Raw genomic sequence first — 21,864 nt, forward strand, 5'->3', positions numbered from 1 at the left:
ATATATTGGGGTATAGATTACTCGCAAATGTTGCATTGGATGAAGTTGGTTATGTCATCATGCCCGTCAATATTGTAGAAAAATTCTACTGGGTTGCAGAAAGACAACTTTATGTGTATGATTCCATGGTCTCTTCACGCAATCACCCTATTGTTGAATCTTGTGTCGAAAAGTTTTCTGTTATTATCCCTTTGTATTTGTCATGCACCGATATTTATGGGAAGCGTAAAGACATCAACTTCAAGAATACAAAGGTATACGTTGAGAAACCTATTACCGACCCTCTTAACATTCAGTGGATCGTCGGAGAGATACCACAACAAAAAGAAGGATCACTGTAACAAAAATCTTCTTTCTTTCTTTACATTTAACTCTTTTTCTGATTTTTTGGTAAATATTGACCTTTTTTTTAATTTTTGCAGCGATTGTGGTGTATTTGTTGCTGCCTTTGCAGAGTACGTTAGTCTTGGAGAGTTATCAATTCTGCATGAAGACCTTTCTGATATTGACCAACACCGTAGACGCTATGAAGCGCTACTTTGGGACTATGCTAGAAAGAAGCATGAGCATGGTGCAATTAGTGAAAGTGAGGTGACAGACAAATTGGCAAGGAGAAAAGGTGCACCGGCTTTGAATGAGAAAACACGAGTCCAGAGGAAGAAGAAGTAGTTGTAATGTTGATGCTAGTTTAGAAGATCAAGTATAGTTGTTTAGTTGATGCTAGTTTAGAAGAAAGATGGTAGATAAGTTTTTGAACAATTTTTGTTGTTTTAATTGTAGCAGACTTGCGCTACCATTATAGTAGCCTTTGTTTTTTTTTTCTTATTCAGTATAGTATCAAATGGAAACATTATGTTGGTTTTATATTCGTTTGTTCAATCTTTACAATACTTGATCTTCATTAACTTTAGCGTATATCCTTTCCACTTGAATTTTTATACAGTTATTCTGTCAACGCAAAAATATGTAGTTATTTTGTTGTTTTTTTGTATATAAAATGTAAAAATCACTAATTAAACATTTTGTTGTTTTTACATTCAATTTATTGAATGTATAAAGTACCTGATCTACATTATTTTTAGCATATAACTTCTTTCTAGCTTAATTACAAGATATCTATTATGTCAGCTACATGCATTGTAGTTTTTTTGTAGTTGCATTTGTATAAAATATTTAACAATGTGTTTTTTTCTTTTATATTCATTTGTTGAATGCAAATTTTACTTGATCTACAATATCTTGGTATGTATTTACTTTCTTACTGATTTATAGTGTAGTTACTCTATAAATTCCAGTTAATAGTGGCATGAAAAGTTGCCTTTTGCATTGTTGGGGTATCGCACTACTGTGCGCACATCGGTCGGAGTCGCTAGAGCTGTCACACCTCCTTTTTCCGCCCCCGCGAGGGGCGTAGGAGTTTTTCCAATTAAAGGACAATCGAAACGGGATTTGTTTATTTATTTCAGAGTCGCCACTTAGGAGATTTAGGGTGTCCCAAGTCACCAATTTTAATCCCGAATCGAGGAAAAGAATGACTCCATATTACAGTCTGCGTACCATAAATTCGGATAAGGAATTCTGTTAACCCGGGAGAAGGTGTTAGGCATTCCCGAGTTCCGTGGTTCTAGCACGGCCGCTCAACTGTCATATTTGGCTTGATTATCTGATTTTTTTGAAATGCAAGATAGGGGGTGTTGGGTTATGGATTGGGTCGACCCGGTTTGAAGTGGACCGGGTCATGAGAAGGTTGGACAATTTTTTGGGCCTGTGGCTCACAATTGAAGAAGTGGCCCAATCCGATTTTTCTTTGTATTTTTGCCCTCTTTTCTTCTTTTATTTTTCTAAAACTAAATTATAAAAATACTTAAATTATTATTAAGAACTAAATTAAGTTATAAAAGCGCAAATTAACTCCCAATAATAATTAACGCACAATTAAGTAATAATTAAGCATAAAATTGTATATTTGGACATTAAATGCTAAAAATGCAGAAGATGCCTATTTTTTGTAATTTTCAATTTTTGTAAAACAAACTTAATTACTAACAATTGTATAATTAAATCCTACATGAAAAATGCGATATATTTTGTATTTTTTTATTAATTTAACAAATAAACATGCACAGACAAATACAAATAATTATCCAAAAATGTCACGAAATTCTCAAAATTGCACACCAAGGAAAATTATTTATTTTGGATTTTTTGGGAGTGATTCTCATATAGGGCAAAAATTACGTGCTCACAGAAACTATCCATAAACAAATTACTCTATGAAAGTATTATCTCAATAATGAAAAATCCTAACTAACTACATTATGATCTTCAAAAACCTCAAGAATTACATATCAAAATCTGTTATCCTTAACTCACCAACAATCTTTATGCAATATTCTGTTAACTACATAATTTATTTTTTTTGGGTGCATCTTGCAAGATCTTTTGTTATGCCCTTCTCCTCCGCAGTTGCCACATGAAACCTTGTACTTCTTTGAATTTATTTCATCATATGATTTGTATCTTTCCTTTTGAGGTCTTCCTGGCTTCCTTTTCCCTCATGTAGGTGGCTTTACTACTTCTTTAGATATATGTTGTGGCACATTCCATTTGCTTTCATCAGGTAGGGGATTTACTGGTATTTTATAAGTACGCAAGAGGTTCGCCCTTGTGTAATAAGGAGAACAATATTCTTCAAAAGACTCATCCCTATGTCTTAAAGCAGCCAAAGCATGTGGACAAGTAAGTTCGTCAAGCTGGAATTGCCCACAACTACATCTGTTGTTTTCAAGACAAACAATATAGCGCCTCACACCATCTAGTACTGTATGGACGTAGTCTGTTGAAGCCCTCACCTACGATTACATTACAAACAAAAAAAATTCATATACGGTTAAACTCAAGCTATATACAAAATATCTTCAAAATATCTACATTGTCCTGTAAAAATTAATTTGTTTCAGTAAAAGATCAGATCTTACTCTAATCTTGTGCGACAATGTTCTTTTGTCATCCAACTCTTTGTTGAATTTGTATCCAAGGTATGTGAATGTACCCTTTGCTTTCAATAACTTTTCCTTCGTCCAACATTCAAGAAGGGCCCTCATATACTCTAATAGTTCTACTATCGGCAACTCTCTTGCATATTTTGTTACAACATTCAACGACTCTGCAATGTTTGATGTCATAGTCCAAGTTTTGTTCACCATAGCATATACTCGGGACCATCTATGATAGCCAATATCGTATGAGTATGCTTTAACACGGGGGTCAATCTCCTCAATCTTTGACATCCTTTCATTAAATTCATCAAGTGTGTATGACCGTGCCGTGGCAAAGTGTAATTCACATAACTTAAGATGTCCCTTCTTGAACTTTGCTCGTATATTTGTCCAAATATGCCATATGAAAAATAATGAGGCATGCCGGGATAAACAATAGATGTTGCCTTCAAGATACTCTCATTCCGATCTAAAACAACACACATATTTGGTCTTTCACCATACGCGAGTTTGAATTGCTCAAAAAACCACTTCTACGATGCGTCATTCTCTGAATCGACAACAACATATGCCAACGGTAATATGGTACCTACATTATGCGGCAAGAAGCAATTAATTGGCTGCAGTAAAAATGCAGAAGAAGACATATATATACAAACTACAACTATTCTACAAAATATCTACAATTTATCTACAATTCACCTGCAAGTACTACAAAAAAAATACAAGCTGCAATATTTCTACAATAAAACTTCAGTACTTGCTGTATCCATTGTACTGGCTGTTAGCATTATTCCCCTGTATGCTGAATTCAAAAATGTCCCATCAACTACTACAACTGGCCTGCAATATTCCCAACCACTGCTTGACGTACAAATCGCAACAAATACATACAAGAAGCAGTCATCGTCTGTCTTCTTCAATTTAACTACAGACCCCAGATAAGTCTTCTCTAGAATATACAAATAACTAGGCAATTTGCTGTAGGAGTCAGCAGGATGACCTCTCATAAACTGTAAAGCCTTTTCCTTTGCTCTCCAGGCTTGCATGTAGGTTAGATTCACGCCGTGTTCAGACAACATGTCAAATTGAATGTCTTTCGGGGCGTAAATTGTCTTAGGATCAGAAATTCTACCAAATACCATGGCAGTAAGTTTGCGTTGTATGAATGTATTGTCCAATAAAGAGCATGTGTGCTGGCTGTCGAAATTTCTGTCCTTGAACATTGCAGAATCATTTATGCTAGTTGCCTTGAAGTGCCATGTACAATTTTCACCAACACATATCAGCCAGTAGCTACAAAATAAATACATTTTACACAATGGGTTAAAATTTAGATTTTAAAAAAATTGTTTTAGCTTAAACAATCACATTATACAATCTATATATAACATAACTACAATTCAACTACAATTCTGTTAAACATTATCACAAGGAAAAACTGAAGAAGTAAAAAATTACAAATAAACTATAAAATTAAAAAAATAATAATCTTTGACTATTCATATGTTCATACCTTCTAGCACTAGATCTTTTAACCCTGAATTGGACTTGTGCATGACAGAATAATGCTTCATTGCAGCTGCAATTGTTTCCTTGTCTTGGTATACTTGTCCTATTTCAATAGAACTTGGTGTACTATCTGTTATTATTATACTTTCATATTCCTCTATAACCAGAGATGTTGGTATATCAAGTAACTTTAGTATTCCAGACGAACATGCATGAAAATAAATATAAATATTGTTATCACCAGTTTGTAGAAATTTTGTAGATAATTTGTAGAAAGGTTGAAATTCAGTATTTCATATTATCAGTATGGATTTATGTAATATCTACAAAATTTCTATATTTATTCTACAATAAAACTACAAAAAAATTCTATATATATGTAGTTTAATTGTAGATAAAATGTAGATAAAGTGTAGTTTATTGATATTGTACCAGAATTTCATAGAAAAAATAACAACACACACCTCCACCTGTATTCTCATTGGTGATACTCGATTCCATATTGAAATCGCGAACAATTATACATAGCGTATGTGATCCTAAGTTTTTGTTTTCCTTTTTCGTCTCCATGTATACACGAACACCCATATCGTTCCTAATTTTCATTGGAGGACAATGCTCGTTGACAATGTATTTGATTTCTATAATTTTTTTGGATGTATCAATCATTAATTGTTATGCTATTGTAGAAATCAATAGACTATAACTCGCATCCTCATCGACTACAATACCATCGACCTCAAATTCTCTAAATCTCCCATAGCTATCCCAATTCCCATCCAGTTGTAGCATAATTGGTATTTTCGCCATAATTGCTTTTGTTGCAGAACAATTGTAGAAGATTTTATCGATTTTGATTTGTGAAATCAGAGAAAATGTTGAAACAGTGTGTATCGCAAAAACAGAGTACGAAAATTTTGTAACGAAGTCGACGATAGTTATTACTGTGCATGATTTGCGTTGGGAAAGATCTGGAAAATATTTAATTCCCCTTTTTTAGCGCGCCTAAATAAGGAATCATAAAGCTACAATGATTCTTTATTTAATGCATTGTATATATTATGTAGAAATACTATTAGCATGAATGATAATATCCAAACTATGAACATATTTGATAATATAGTTTCCTATATGATATATATACGAAAATTTCCCTAAAAATAGGGAATCTTACATAAATATCCAAATAAGTTCCAACTTACCAATCTCTAGCCATTAGTCATAGACTTACCAAAACAAGCCAAACACATATAAAAGTTGAAAACCCAAATAAATAAGGTTATTTCTCTCCAAGAATCACATGCAAAGATCTCTTTCCATATTTTTAAGCGTGATTATCAATATTACATGCAAGATGAAAAGAAAATTTTCATGGATGAGGTAGCAAATAAGGTGATGAAAAAGAATATATATATATATATATATATATATATATATATATATATATGCAAAAAAGGACCTTTTTCAATGGGTATGATTGAAATTCATTGAAAACATATAGGTGAGTCAATATTTAGTTTTGAGGAGGATTGAAGGTGATTTGGATTAATTTGGTATCAAAATTCGTAGTTAAAGTCGAGTTAAAAAATTCTTTAGCGACACATGTATTACACACACATGCATAAATGTAATACACATTTGATACAAATATGATACATATGTGATACACATATCATTTTTTTTTCATGTTTCATCTTCTACTTCGAATTTTCAATTCAAACCACCTTAAAACTCCGCCAAATTATCCCAAAACTTAGATTCAAACTCATTAAGATGTACCAAATTTATTCTAATAATATCCACTCAAAAGAAAGTAAAAATTGACCTTTTTTTTGGTTACGAATAGCTAAGTGACTAATATTGATAACATTTGGCTAATATTAATCTATATTATATTAAAAGCATGAAGACCCTTAGCGAAATGTCGTTCGCCTTTTTTATCCTTTTAAAATAGAGTTCACACTTGACAAAATAGTCATTTTACTATTTTTTTAATATTTAAGAATACTCATTTAAATATTCCCTACTCTTTAGGAATAATCATTTAATTAATTTCCTGCTATATAGAAATTGTCATTTAATTACTCCTTTAATATTTATAATATGGATCTTCAATTCTTTTTGGTTCTAGAATTTCAAGCACATATTGTAGGAAAGATTATCGGTCACGACATAATAGGAAATTTTCCGTCCAACTCCATTAATATTTAGGAATATTATTAAAATTATCCTTTTAACGCTCTTTTTTTAGTTAATAAAATTTTATTTCATTCGCACAGAATAGGAAGGTTTCGGTTCTTTTTAGTTAATAAAATTTTCACTAATTCACATACACTATGAAACTTTCGATACTTTCAACTATTTTCAAATTTAGAAGTATTAAAATTTTCACACTCGGAAAGTTTTTTTAGTAAACAAAATTTTAACGAATTCACATTTCATATACACATACTAGGAAAGTTTTGGTATAAATGTTTGACACTAATTTTTTATAAAATATATTAGGTGAAAACGAGCTCTTTCTGAATTTCTTTTATTAGAGTCTGTTGAATAAATTTTTAAACAATTATATACAGGGTACTTCTATAAAAGAAGTTATAATTACACCTTTTCATCATTATGAAACTTTGCCTTGTTGAAGCAGCAACTACAAAGTTAAGGCTTCCATATTCTCTTTTCTTGAGTAAGTGTTTTTTATTTTTTATTTTTTTATTTAATATTAGTAGTTGAATATTGCACATATATTTATATTAGTAGTTGAGTTTTGCTTTAACACATTAGTACTTGAATTTTTCATGCATGTATTCAACCCATATATCTTTATTTTGATGTTCTGGATTGTGAATCTTGATTGCATAGTCGTCTTTTTGCATTAGAGTGTATGCTTCAATTTTTTGTCAAGTTATTTCTTCTACTATTTTTTATGCTCTTATTGGACCTTTTTCTCTGTTTTTAACAGCTTTTAATAGATTTTATATTAGACAAAAAATTATTTTTCTTAAAATTATAAGAATTTATAATTAACCAAAATTTTAGTTATTGGTTTTTTAATTATTTGAACTAAGTAAGTACTAATAATATTTAATACGCTAAAATCAATTAAGATTTTGCTTTATATAAATTCTTTCTTTGTTTAAACTATATAAAACTTATAATTTATTTTTAAAATCTTCATTATTCAATTAATAGGATAATGGAATGCGAATTCTCCACGTACTCTTCTCCATGTACTCTGATTTATAACCGAATGTGAATAAAATCTTTCGCTTATTTTCCGATAGCTATGTGACTAATGATTTTACTACTTCGAGTTCATACATGATTCAAGACTATTGCCGAAGAAATATCAAAAAGAGGATAAAATGTAGTTTTTCATTCGGATATTAAATCTTTTACGAAATTAAAGTTCTTTAAAAATAGCTTTACTTTAAAAACTTTAAATCTTCAAAAGTTATGTGTTCTTGCTGAAACTTAAAAGAAATATGGCAACTTGTGAAACTTAAATTGAATTATAAAATTGGAATTAATTTTAAGTTACATATTGATTGAGATAATTTAGTACTTTTATGGGATAAAGTTTCAACCTTTATTGAATAACTAAATAAAACTAATAATTGATCATTTTAGAACGTAATTTTTTTTTTGAATTTTATTTTATAACTTAAACACAAATTCTAATATCGAGACTAGGCACACGCGCAACGCGCGTATTCTAAGACTGGTAATATTTAATAAACCGAACAATTTTTGTAATATGCTACTTATAAATGAACATGACTGATAGTTTCTATAACAATAAAGAGGATTTATTATAGTTAGATTTTATTTCTTCACTTTGAACATCAACCTACTACAAACCAGTCATTCATCCGAATTTAGATTATCCATGCTCTGGAGGAGTATAGTGGACATAACATAATATAAAAATTAATTCCGAAAAAAACTTGCCCTTTATAGTGAATGGTTTGTTATATAGGGATGCTGTTATAAAGAGGGCACAGAGATCTGAGTGTATGTTAATATGATTGTGTATATGATAAGTGAAAACATTAAACACATTAATACACTAGTTTGATAAGAAAAAAGACATTACAGCAAAGTTCATCATTTAACAATTATTGAATAATATTCATGAAAGTTTCAAAAGCCATTTAAAATAATATTATGAATGAAATGATATTGAACAATTTACAATGTCCCAAAATTGATAACGTTATCATATTAATTACACAGAAGGAGTCACAACTGACCCTTGCAACAACAGTTTTCATCACCATACAAATTTCATCTTCTAAAAATATCTGGTAGATTATGTACCACCAACCGATAAGCTGAAGGTTCGCATCGTATGAAGTGTCACGAAAGTACCACGATCAATACTCCCAAGGTCGGAAGGGGAAATAAATTGGGCAAAAATTATTTTTAGCCCGTAATCGAAACTATTTATATTCGGTAGTCGCAAAAGTATATAAAATTTATATATTTTTGTATATAACATACATAAATAAATACACACACGCGCGCGCACACACACACACACACACACATATATATATATATATATTATTTTTGTCGGCTATTATTTTGAGAGCGACTATACAGTATCATTTTCTGGAAAAAAAATGACAGCCTCAAAATTGTCTACAAACTTGATAAGTAGAAGTGTGGTGGTGTTTTTTTTTTTTTAAAAAAATTTCAAATCCCACCTAACTTAAGGGGGAAAAAAAGGAAAAAAAAATACAATAGTTTATATAGCATATATTTTCTTGTATTCATCATTGTCATCAGAGAGGACTGAATCTGATAAATCCAATGACTTGCTAGCCATAGAGTTCTTTCTCATGCTCTTCTTGTTTGATGACTCAATCCTATGGCTTATAACCCAAAATAACATTACTCCAATTGTTGAAATCATTATAACTGCTCCAAGAATTGACACAATAATTGCCATCAGCCTATAACGTGTGCCAACAACAACAAATGACAGTGCCAAATATGCCACTGAAACAAGCACACAAGCCACCCACATTAGCTTGTTTATAATTGACATCAACTTCTTCTTTGCTTTGCTTTCAATGACCACAACTGTTGTCTGAACAACCACAACTGCAAGCGAGATGAATAACGCGATAGAGTCGAAGATAAAGAAAACGAGAAATCCAGGGTGGTTCGATATGTTTGCTTCTCCAATTATATGACCAGGTGGGAGGTTATCTGGATCCATATAGTATTGCCCCGGCACTTGAAATATTCCTGCAAAGGCAACTGTGGCGATTAGTACAGCAACGACAGTTGTTGAGTTGATCGCGTTGTTTAGGCCTTCTCGATGCATTTTGTGGAGGCGTTTGGCAATGCCTTGTATGCGTTTTCTTGTCTGTCGCGTGTGTTTTAACTGATCGTGCACCTCGTGTTTGATGTCACTAACGGTTTGCTTCAACTCTCTTGCTGGATTTATTGCCTGTGGTTTGAGAACTCGTGCACTTTCAACGCCATGTTCCTGTAGGATGGCTACAGTCTCAGCCTGTGACATTTTCTCAGCAGTGTCGAGAGCTGTCTCGTGGGACCTATTGATCACTTTTTTGTCTGTTTCATTCTGCCCAAGTAGCAATTTAACAATCTGCAATATCAGTCAAAACAAGTCAGATCTCCATATGATCAACAATTCCACTTCATTTATACTATCAACAATTTGGTTCATATATGAAGTAATAACTGGTACAAGTGGCCTAGCTATTTTTGGAAGAACATGAACATTTGAATATTCTGTCAATTGTGCAGCCCGGTGCACTAAGCTCCCGCTATGTGCCCCGGATCACAGGGATCTATTGTACGCAGCCTCACCCTGCATTTCTGTCAATGATATATAGATTTTTTACACTTCGTTGCTAATAAGCACTAGCAGCATCATGCTCAGAGATGAAGCAACCAAATATAAAATTAGTCGAACATGTCTGTCAAAAGTGATTGAGCAATGTTATAGACTCTAACTAGAAACTGTTTTCATCTCTTTTTTTGGTAAACAAAGGACACTCATTAACTAAAATATCATCAATACAGCAGGAGTTTTAGATGAAACGTACCTCAGATCTCCCTTTCCGAGCTGCAATATGCAATGGCGTATTGCCCTTATTGTCAACCAGGTTAATTAATGAAGGATCAGTTTTAATGAGCTCCTCCACAACCTCAAGGTTTTGTCCTTTGACAGCCATGTGAAGTGCAGTCTGTCCTTTATTATCCATCCGTGTTGCAATCCCTGGCTCCTTACTCAAAAGAGCCTTCAAAACCTGCAAATGTCCATTCCTTGCAGAAGAATGCAGTGCTGTTTTCCCGTTACTTTTAGCTATAGTGGCCAAACTACTCTGTTCCTCCAAGAAATAATTCACCACCTCTATATGCCCTTGGTTCGCTGCAGTATGCAAAGCTGTTGTATTTGCGACATCAACTGTCATCGCTAGCTCTGGATGTGCTTCCAGTAATACCTGCACCATATCTGCAACATTGCCAAAAATGAACAAACAACATCGACAATAACAACAATGCCTCAATCTAAAGCAGGTTGGGCTAGGCTATATAAATACTTATTGATCAGGTTGCTCCATTTAAGGTCATCACTGTCCAATAAATATTATACAAAATAAAAATAAAAAGTACTAGAAAGTTCTCTATATATAATTTCAAACAAACAAGTTCATCTAAATCTCATAAATTTGACATCAGAAAAATTGAAAGGCTAAAGTGATACTAGCAGTTCATATATAAATCATCAAAAGCTTACCTAAATCTCCTTGTTTGGCAGCAATATGCAATGCATCAAACCCGTTCCTCGCTTTGATGCCAGCTGTGACAAGATCATAATACATGATCATCTCCCTAACCACCTCATAATAACCATATTCAGCTGCAACATACAAGGGGGTCTCTCCTGCTGAATTTTGCTTTATCAACAACTCCGCTAATTCTTCCTCGCCCGTGTTCTTTATAGTCTCTCTTATTGCAACAATATTTCCAGCTCTAGCTGCCGAATGCAAGGCAGAATCATCACGTTTCCCCGTTAATTGTTTCGTCATTTTTTTCCGGGGTGTGGTTGGCTGAGCTGTTGGTGCCTCCATCTTATTAAAAGTGCCCAAAATCCCACTTCCTCTTCCCTCCCTATGCTAATCTTGAACCACAATCCTTTTTCTTCTTCCCTCAAACACTCAAATCAACAATCATATTTTTTAATTCTAATGAAGGCTCAAGAGCCAACATGAAAACCTTTATTCTATAATCACACTTCCCTCGTTCATCAAAGCGAAAAACTTGAATTTCACTCACATTCCTTTTCAAGTTTGAGCCAAAATCAATACCCTAGTGACAACAACAACAACAACAACATAAACAACAACCAACAACAACAAACCCAGTATAATCCCAAAGTGGGGTCTCGGGAGGGTACTGTCTACGCAGACCTTACCCTTACTTGGAAGGTAGAAATGCTGTTTTCGATAGATCCTCTGAAACAACATAAACAGCAAAATCTTTAAAATATTTCTTTTTCCACATGAAGAAAGACATTCATTTTCAATTTTCGACATTCAATTCATGATTTTCAATACACTATCTTGTTAGGTGTTTGCCATAATTTTCTTACCATATTTGGTTTTCCTATTTGTTGAAAGAAAGGGCAATATAATTACCTTAATTGGGTTTTCCTTTTGTAGAAGGAAATTATAATTCTCCTATACTTGGCTAGTCCTTTTTCTTGTAGGAAAAGGTTTAGACTTCTATAAATTGAAGATTCGTCTTTCTCATTCAGTAGCATCCACAATGTAGCCATAGGGGCTTGAGAGTAGTGTTTAGGAGGAGAACTTTACGGGACAAGTGTTAGTGTGCCACTTGTGTTTGCCTCTTCGTGAGGTTGTTCTCTCGATATTTTGTACTCTCTTTTTATATAGTGGATTGCTCATCTCCATGGTGGACGTAGGTCAAGTTGACCGAACCACGTTTAATATTTGTGTCTCTTTTGATATATTTCTCTTTGTTGCATGATTTATCATCGTTCAAGTTTTGCTTTGCTAGCTTCCGCATGACACCTGATTTTCGGTCCTAACATATCTAGCCATCAGTAAACAAAATTGAAGCTTTGTTATCTTATGGCTATTGTCTTCTCCTTCCTAAGTACATGCATAACACAATCAAAAGATTGCCAATTAAGATAAAGAAAAAAGGGAAAATATTTACCTGGATATGAATAAACTTCTGAAATTTCCAACTTTTTCCAGCTTCCTGATAAAAATTCAAGAACCCCACAATAACAAAGAGTTATTTTTTTTGGTGATGAAAACAACCAATGTATATTGCTTTTAATAAATGGAAGAAAAGCTTCTAAAAAAGTATGGGGTGTCTATATAAGTTGGAGCAAGGAAAATGTGTAAAATATACAATTGCTAGAGAAAAAGGGACATTAAAATGGCACATGCATTCAAAAAACAAAATTTGTGTATATATAATAAGTGAGAATCACCACCCTGAGTTCTTGAACAAAAAGAAAAAAGAACCACAAAAATGGAACTTTTTCTGAAGTTGGTGGTGATGAAGAGGATGGTGATGATTTGAATTTTGAGAATCACATTTGAAATATTAATGGTTATTTTTTATTATTATAATTTTCTTTCAATAATTCGAGATGAAACAGAAGAAAAAACTAATCCCTGTGGTTGGTGAATAATTTCACTAACCATATTACCAGAAGGTCTAGAACCGCACACATATATATTCTTTACAAAAGTAAAGTGCGTACCACGCGCTCTCAGGAGCTAGAAGCAATTGTTTTACATTTATGCATGTAAATGTTTTTTAGACATATCATTCCAGAAATAGAAAGACAGAGAGATTATGTTTTTCCAAAAATTGAAATACTTATCCTTAAATGGTGTTTGGCTTGATTTTTTTTTGGTCGGAAACGCCGAGAAAAGTTTCACTTAAAATTATTTTCACTCTCTTTGAAACAAATGCGACCAAGTTTTTCAGCTTCTTAAAAACTGAAAAAAAAAAAATCTTCTTTCTTAATATTTAGTTGAAAATTTTCTTTTGATTTTTAAAAAAAGTTTGATTGAGATACTTCTTGAAATTTTTTAAGCCAATATAAAACGAATGAAAATCTTGAAAGTTTGTTCTTCAAGTTACTCGCTTTTTTTAAGAGGAGCTACCGGCTTTGAGCTCTAAAAACAAAACAACCTTTTTATATAAGGCACTTTATATCAAGTCATCCGTTCGTTTACATTTAGTGGGCGTTTGGACACAAAGAATTATAAAACTCCCCCAAAAAAGTGAAAATGGTATTTGAAAATTAGAGTTATGTTTGGACTTGAATATAATTTTGGATTGTTTTTGAATTTTTGTGAGTGATCTGAGTAAAAATTTTGAAAAACAGCTTTTTCAAATTTTTCAAATTTTCGAAAAGTCCCAAAATTCATCTTCAAGTGAAAATTTATGGCCAAACACTGATTTCGAAAAAAAATAAATTTTTCGATAAAAAGTGAAAATATTCGTATGTCGAGAAATTTTCATAAAACACTATCTTTTAGTAATAATTAGTCATCTATAGATACCGTTTGCTATATTACGAATTATAGATACCTTTTCTGTGGTTATAAGATGTATTTGATGTATTTAAGCTATGTATTCATGAATACAGTAGCAAAAATAGGCGTGAATCAGGGAAGTTCAGCTAATCAGTTGTTGTATTCGACTGTATTCATGCAACAGCTGGACAGATTATTGTATTATACTGTATTCGACTATATTCATGGCGTGAAATAGGGGATTACACTGTTTTTAAAACGGAAAGTGAATCAATTAACATAATAGACTCCTGATATAACTCAACAAACTCAATTATAACACACAAATTTGTATTTTTCAGTTATAAAAAAGATTCTCAACCGCAAAATACCCCAAAAACATAGCAATCTTCAGAGAAATTATATAGTACATCTGAATACATAAATTATATTAATTAAAAAAAAACATATGAATACATTCATGGCATATAACGAGATAATGGATACAATGAAATAGATCGAATACAGAGGGATATATTGAAATACAATGAGAAAAAAAGACATTGAATACAATGAAATACATGGAATACAACGAGATACATTGAATTACAATGAAAAAAAAGACAATGAAATACATAGAAATACAGCGAGATACATTGAAATGCTCTTAAAAAAAAGGCAACAGAATCTTCAAATTGCTCAACCCCAAACTTCAGACGACCTATTTTAGTCGACAATTTTCCGACGACCTGTCGGATTCCGACCATGATTCCATAAGCAGCGATGAGAGAAAGAAGAAGAAAACGAGAAATCACAGAAATCATAAATCAGAAATCAGAGATTCCGATTTTGATATTCGTGGACATGAATAATACGCCAACTCCAGTATGTTTCTTCTTCTTCCTCCTTTCCGATTTTGATTGTTTTCGTAAAATTCCGATTTTGATAAACTCCAAGGCTGTGATTTCTCCTTAATTAAATAGCACGCGGTTACGCCAAAATTTAGGCTTTCGTCTTCTTCGTCTTCAATTGCTTTGTTTGTGCATATTTACGAGCTAGCTTATTAAGGTTTGATGGATTTTTGTTTCCTACTAAAATGCTGTTCCAATAATTAATATCAGTATTGTCTATATTGGAGTTATTTTGGTTAAGAGGAAGAGGTCCACGAAATTTTGGGAGAATGAGATATATCAAAGTAGAGAGAGAAAGAAAAAAGTGTAACTGATTAGCGTATTTAGTGGCTTAGGGCTAGGAGGAAACCAAAATTAAATATTTTGCTATAAACCTTAAAAGGTATCTATACAGTATAATTTTTTTAAATAATATTTATTTAAAATAAATAAGGTGTTAACCTTTGCTATAGGAGGTAAAAATTCCGATAATATAGAGGCGCGTTAATATAGTGAGCCACACCTTTCAAACTAAGCTTTTATGCTGATCTATGGATTATAGTTAGCCATCCAATAATAGGATTATACAGCATTATGTGCTTTACATTACTATATGATCATTATGAAAATGATATTTCGTATTCTTTTAACTCTCTCTCTGTGCGCGCAGGGGGTGGGGGTGGGGAGGATCAACAAGCTATACGATGCAAGCCAATTATTGAATCCTGAAGTGACAAAAATAAAACTGATACAGCTCAATACATAGTAAAGTAAAGAAGCAAACTTGTGGTTCAATATGACGAAGAGAGTGTTTGGATTGGCTTTTAACATGGTCAAATCAGCTTTTAAGCTCTTTCTAGCTTTTTTCAGTGTTTGACAAAGTTAAAAAATACTTAAAATAAGTTAAAAACTGCTTAAAAGTTAAAACAAGCCAAACCAGTAAGCTAGCAACCCCAACTTATTGCTTTTTGGCATAAAAGTTATTTATGCCTAAAGACTACTTTTTTAGCTATCATTCGCGCCTTGTAACATTAATTTGTAGAGTGCAAAGCCTCCTCTGTGGCAGCCGGGCATAGTAGAAGCCATGTCATCCAAATCAGTCTGACAAAAAAAGAAACATGTGAAATTAACAATTGCAAGTCATAGATAAACTGTGTAAAGCAATATGAACCTTTCTTTTATGGATGAAGAAGCAAAACTACCTCTCGTACTACTTTTAGCAACACATACTTAAACAACGGATCAGTACCAAATATAATATACACCTATCATCAGCAGTCTTGAAATGGTGATGCCCGTGATTTCCAACAGATTAAGGAGTAAAAAATGCAAGAAAGGAAAGAGCTCAAAAATAAAATAAAGTAGTCCAGCACATGAAAAAAAGCCTTCTCAAACTCAATTTCACATGACAAGTAGAACGCTGCTAAATGGCCCCAGGTAGGACAGAAAGGAGATACCTAAGGTTGATTTTAGGCAATTTCAAGCTGAAAAAGGTGGAGGATTATTTGGCTAGAAGGATCTTAAGGGTTTCGGTCATGCAACTTAGAATAAGATGCCAGGAACAAGGAACAAGGAACAAGCATCACTGATGTTGTGAAGCTGTAAGACAGAACCATAGGATAGATTTGCAATTATCACTTCCAACCAAGAGGTTGTGAGTTCGAGTCTCCCCAAGAGCAAGGTGGGAAGTTCTTGGAGGGAAGAATGCCGGGGGTCTATTTGGAAACCTCTCTACCCCAGTGTAGGGGTAAGGTCTGCGTATACACTACCCCCCAGACCCCACTAAGTGGGATTATACTGGGTTGTTGTTGTTGTATTACTCTCAAGCACAACAGCTAGTGCTATAGTTGCATATAAACAAAAGATTCTGAGAAAAATATAGACAGAACTCTAATTAATTAGAAAGAAGCATAATATGATTTATAGACTAGATTTTTTTCTTATTCCAAAGATTCAGTACACCAACTCAGAGATAAACTTCCTTGTACCATTAGTGTATTTATCGAGAAATTCAAAATAGAAAATCCCAATAAAATTGGGATGAATCAGACATTTTCAGAATGTTCCATGAACGACAGGAGTTCTGTACAGTTGCCAAGATGACGCTAATGCTAAAATTGGGGAAGGGCTGTAAAAGAAAACATATAGTCCAAAATTAATTATTAAATTCAGACTCCAAATTTAACCGACTAGCTTCAATTGGCTCCAATTTTAACCAACTCCTGTAGCACTTACATGCCTTGTTACGACAATTTTAGTTGCATTACATTGCTAGCATTGTGTGTTAGACCACAACCTCATGCTAGATGGTCCCTTTCCCTCCACATGGGACTCCCGCAAGGCTAAGCCATAGATTCCACAGAGCTCAGCAAAAGTGGATCCATATGGCAACTGAGCAAAAATTAATATATAAGACAAGTCACTAGAACTACTTTAACAATTTGTAAAACTAACCATTGAAACAGCATAAAGCTGAGTTGACTCGAAGCCATTTTGTGCGCTAGAATACAATTGTTGAATTTCATCCGACTGAAGATTGCATTTGATGAAGAAGAAAGCAATTGGCCTAACATTCAATACTCTTTGGGATATACCAATAAAGATGGGGCTGGACTGATATAACATCAAAGATAAAGAATAAAGAATAAGAGTTAGGTGTCTTCTACAAATATGAATCCTAAAACGATGCAATCTTATCAGAAATGAAACAACAATCTAAGGGTGCATGTAAAAACAGCCCCCTCAAGAGTTGCAGACAGCCATATTCATAATTAGTCACCAGTCTCCAATGATCAGCTTACAAATGCAACTTTATTTTGTACCTGACAATCAATGTGTCCTACATTATACATTTAATAATTTTGGTGAATTGTTTGATTACAGTTTTGAGGTAGATCTTCATGTTATAGCTGGCAAATGAATTGAGAAATAAGAACGATGCATTACTCGAAATACAGTCATATTTTCCTAATAGGGCCACAAAAGGAAAGAGAAGAAAAAAAATGTAGGTACAGTTAAATGACTTTTGTATACAACAAATCGACAACACAAGAAGCATGATAATTCTCAAGATTCGACGTGATTGTGCTATTTGGTATAAAAAACCCAGAATGAAAATCAGGCTGAGCCCTGATACAAGGTTGATTAGAAATTATATTTATCCAGCCAGCGCTATTGCTTATCAAGGTCCTTCTTCTTCTCCTTCCAGATTACAAAGTTGACCCATTTCACTTGTCTGCTACCCAAAATATTTTGAGCATACAGGAATTATATACTTATATAGAGCAGTGCAAAGTGGAAAGTTTAGATAGGAGCTGACAATGAACTCAATCATCATCCTCACAAATTACAGAGACCAGAAAAGTCACATAATCTCCCCCCCCCCCAAAAAAAAAAAAAAAAAGAACGGGGAAAAAACAAGCACTCTCCTTTCTCCCAATTTTGTGGTGAGTAAAACAAATCATCACTTACAAGGCTATTTGCAGGAGCTCCAGTTTCTTCAACAACTTCACAAACAATGCTGTCAAACATTTCTTGAGAAACTTTGCTGTTGCGACATTGATTCAGCTCATGGGAGACTATTCCAACGTCTTGGGGCTGTTAAAAGCATAAATACAATCATGCCATGCATTGCTTATTATCCGGACATATTTGGGCAGTGAAGTAACAAAGATACCACAGCTTAATCTTGATGCAAAAGAAGAGTGCTTTGCATAAAAGCAGTCAGACATTCGAAATCCCTTAGGTGATCTTCTGATTAAATAAACCTAAAACAAAGCTTACAATTGCAGAAAGCAATGTCAGATAAGGTCACACAAATTGGCAGTTACATTATAAACAGGTGAATTTAATGAAATACAGAATAACAAGTTACCCAACTTAAAAACACTGTTTAGCTAAAGGTCTAAATGGTGAACAACGTTAAGTACCAATTGACAAACGGAAATATGGCAGTTGCTTTTTGCTGTCATAGCTCACACGTTATTAAATATGAAAGGTTTTGAGTAGCTTGCTGGGTTACAACCATTTTTGCTCGCGAAAGCTTATATTTATCAGAATTTGTTGCCAATATCTCAAAGGTGTCCTTACAACATGAGATGAGATACCTCTGGATTGCCTCCAGGAAAAGCAAAATATCCGGGGAATTCTCCAACTCTATTACTTCTCTGAAGCACAAGTATTTTCTTATCAGAAGTTTCTACAACTGCACCATTACCCAGAGGACTTGATGTGTGCTGACACTGTATGCAATCATCTGCAGAAAACCAAGTCACATTTTTTAGCACAAACGAATTGTAGTCTCGCAAGCTGGAACATCAGTCAGAAGCATTTTCATACACTTGAAGTGCCTGCTCTGTGCAATGTTATATGCAGTTCTGTATCACATAAGAACCTTGTAACATATCCCTCTTAGAATTCATAAGATATCAAATTAGCTGCAGACCTTATGTTGGAAAGCGAAAGAGTATAGAAAAGGAAACTAAAAGAAATACTAAGAAATAGATTGCAGTTTAAGGTAGCAGATACATTAGAGATGTGGAGGGAACAGTCGTTACCTTAGGAAGAAGCAACTCAACAAACAATTGTATTTCATGGAAGTTTACCTTCAGATGGAACAAGATATCTTTCCCAAATAGGACTTAAATTTGTCCCCACAAAATCCCTGAGCAGAAAAGTCCAAGTGTAAGAATATTTTATTTGTATTTTCTATTTTGTTCCCTATTTTTGCTCTTCCTTTTGGGTAAATGCATGACAAAATTAAAGTGTTGACGGCACATTGCAGGTATACACAAATTCTCGTATTTCACCCAAGATTCTAGCGACACGAATAAAGAACAATTCATTTATAATTTACCATTTTGACATGCTGATATAAGTTTGGGACAGTAACATTAGCCTGTCCAAATTGCACTGGACGGATATATGTTTTCCATTACATGCACATTAAATGGAAAAACATGTAGAATAAAAGAAGGCAGGAAGAAAGAAGACCAAGATAGAGAAGAACCTATAATCTGTTAGACCAAGCTGAAGGGAAACATGAGGCTGTTGCTTGGGATCATTTCCTACATCGAAAGTGTATCCTCCATACTGTAAAAGTATCAGTATATTTAACATTTTTTTTTGAGAAGGAAATAACACAAAAATGCATATATCATATTTGGGTGTATCTGATAAAATATAAATGACTAACTAAACTCTCTTAAAAGTAATGGAGCTGCAACTGTGGCCATCAAAGTGACAACACTACATTGTCAAAGTTCTAGACGGAACAGATATAGCCAAACTATCTATGTTTCAATATAAAAATTGAATGATAAATGCAATGGAAGAAGAGTGCAGCATACCCTAAACTTCGGCCTATTGTAAATTGATGAAAGTCGCTCTCTTGCATCCCATTCCTAACAACATGACAACACGTTACGCCAATGAAAAGATTCAGCACAAATACCGGTTTTGCCCCAAGTGAATAATCATAGGTTTTTGATCTATCAGCCTAAACATAGAGACAATTACCTAAAAAATTAGAGTTTGGTATTTGGTCTTTTTAATCAAGTGTGATTCTCACAATCCACAAAAGAAACACCGGTATTTGCATAATATTAATTCTGCTTCATTTTACACAAAACCATTACTATTTAGAAATCAAACATTTACTATGATTTTTTCAAATGTTCTCTAAACATTTCTAATTACAAGATTGTCATTTAAAGTACTTGACCTCTAATTGCTAAAAGGAAGAGAATAAGAAACAAAACCTCGAAAATGGACTCCTCCAAAAAAGGGTCGGGATGGGGAATCCTGTCGTATGCTTCATTGAAAACAACTGACACCTTTTACCCAAAGCACATTCAGATTACAAAAAGTGAGAATAATAAAAATGTAGAAAGCGAAGAGAGAAAACAGGAAAAGTAAGTACGTAAGTAACCTGTGAAGGAGATAGACCAGAAGGACATGAGAGCAGCAGCTTGAATTCGTGAATACCGTCGCAGCTGATTTTCTCCTCCATTTCTTCTACAGAGAGAGAGAGAGTGTGTGTGGAGATTGATCAAATTACAGTGAAATTTTCCTCCTATTAATAAGGAAGGAGCTTCGCGTAGTCAGGGGCATTTTGGGAAAACTGCAACTTTTTTTAACACATGCGGAATCCGTAGTTTCCACGCGTATATCCCTAAACTAAAAAAAAGAACGCGTCTACTGCTCTTTATCCAGATTTTCCGATCTACTCAATTCCTCTCCAATATTCCTCTGGCTTTTTAATCTTCTCTCTTGCTGCTCGGTTTATGGGCGTTGGCTGTGTAGTCATAAGGTGACTTTTCGTTTTTTATTTCTTTGTTCAAATTGGGTTAACAGTTGGTTGTGATTATTTGTGAGATTCCATACAGTTTCATCTTCATGGCGTTAGCATATCATGTCTATTGTCAAAAAATTATGGGATTTAGTTAGTAAAATTACAAAGAGGAAAAGCTCTACTCCGCCTTCTTCTAATTTGATAATAATGGCAATTTCCCTCCTGTAAAATTTGAGAGGGAGGGTCGTTGGCTATTTAATCAGGATTTTTTCCCTTCATCTCTACTCTAAAAAGCTTATAGGATTTTTCGTATTCTAATTTGCCACTTTTATATGAAAAGTTTCAAGATTTTTGTACATTAGTTTTGGATTTTTGGTACAGATTCTTATCTAAAATACTTTTTATGTTGGATTTCTGCGGAATTAAGTTATATGTGTTTTCATTATAGTGGCTAAAAAATGATAAATGTCACGATCCAAAATTCACTACAAGTCGTGATGGCGTCCAACACCGCCATAAGGCAATCCAATATTAATTTATCAATTAGATTACCCATTTTATTACTTTTAAATTCCTAATTTCCAATAATTAAAGAGTATAAAAGAGAATTTACAGGGTAAATGATGATA

The 21,864-nt window shown here is 33.4% G+C and overlaps 3 protein-coding genes across 6 annotated transcripts; all 3 read right to left on the reverse strand.

The window, feature by feature from the left end:
• Window positions 1–2,555: 2,555 nt before the first annotated feature.
• Window positions 2,556–3,290, reverse strand: LOC107813874 (uncharacterized). The gene is made up of 2 exons (XM_016639186.2): window positions 2,979–3,290; window positions 2,556–2,852 (listed from the first exon to the last, which is right to left on the reverse strand). The coding sequence occupies exons 1-2, from the start codon at window positions 3,288–3,290 to the stop codon at window positions 2,556–2,558; spliced, it is 609 nt and encodes a 202-aa protein (XP_016494672.2).
• A 5,799-nt stretch (window positions 3,291–9,089) lies between these two features.
• Window positions 9,090–13,173, reverse strand: LOC107813876 (ankyrin repeat-containing protein At5g02620-like). 2 transcript variants are annotated; one of them, XM_016639192.2, is made up of 5 exons: window positions 12,732–13,173; window positions 11,965–12,004; window positions 11,287–11,858; window positions 10,592–11,001; window positions 9,090–10,128 (listed from the first exon to the last, which is right to left on the reverse strand). In XM_016639192.2, the coding sequence occupies exons 3-5, from the start codon at window positions 11,618–11,620 to the stop codon at window positions 9,259–9,261; spliced, it is 1,614 nt and encodes a 537-aa protein (XP_016494678.2). In that variant the 5' UTR covers window positions 11,621–11,858; window positions 11,965–12,004; window positions 12,732–13,173; the 3' UTR covers window positions 9,090–9,258. The 2 variants fall into 2 exon arrangements, with proteins under 2 accessions (XP_016494678.2, XP_075093457.1); XM_075237356.1 differs by having other exon boundaries at window positions 11,287–12,004.
• Window positions 13,174–15,714: 2,541 nt separating this feature from the next.
• Window positions 15,715–21,506, reverse strand: LOC107813875 (nudix hydrolase 9). Of its 3 annotated transcripts, XM_016639187.2 has the most exons (9): window positions 20,873–21,462; window positions 20,703–20,777; window positions 20,292–20,345; window positions 19,952–20,034; window positions 19,548–19,606; window positions 19,050–19,198; window positions 18,415–18,540; window positions 17,398–17,556; window positions 15,715–16,044 (listed from the first exon to the last, which is right to left on the reverse strand). In XM_016639187.2, exons 1-9 carry the CDS (start codon window positions 20,951–20,953, stop codon window positions 15,949–15,951), a joined length of 882 nt encoding a protein of 293 aa, XP_016494673.1. In that variant the 5' UTR covers window positions 20,954–21,462; the 3' UTR covers window positions 15,715–15,948. The 3 variants fall into 3 exon arrangements, with proteins under 3 accessions (XP_016494673.1, XP_075093458.1, XP_016494676.1); XM_075237357.1 differs by lacking the exon at window positions 17,398–17,556 and having other exon boundaries at window positions 20,873–21,506; XM_016639190.2 differs by lacking the exon at window positions 20,292–20,345 and having other exon boundaries at window positions 20,873–21,475.
• Between the last annotated feature and the right edge of the window lie 358 nt (window positions 21,507–21,864).

This window comes from Nicotiana tabacum, chromosome 18, assembly GCF_000715075.1.
Source record: "Nicotiana tabacum cultivar K326 chromosome 18, ASM71507v2, whole genome shotgun sequence".
NCBI lineage: Eukaryota > Viridiplantae > Streptophyta > Magnoliopsida > Solanales > Solanaceae > Nicotiana > Nicotiana tabacum.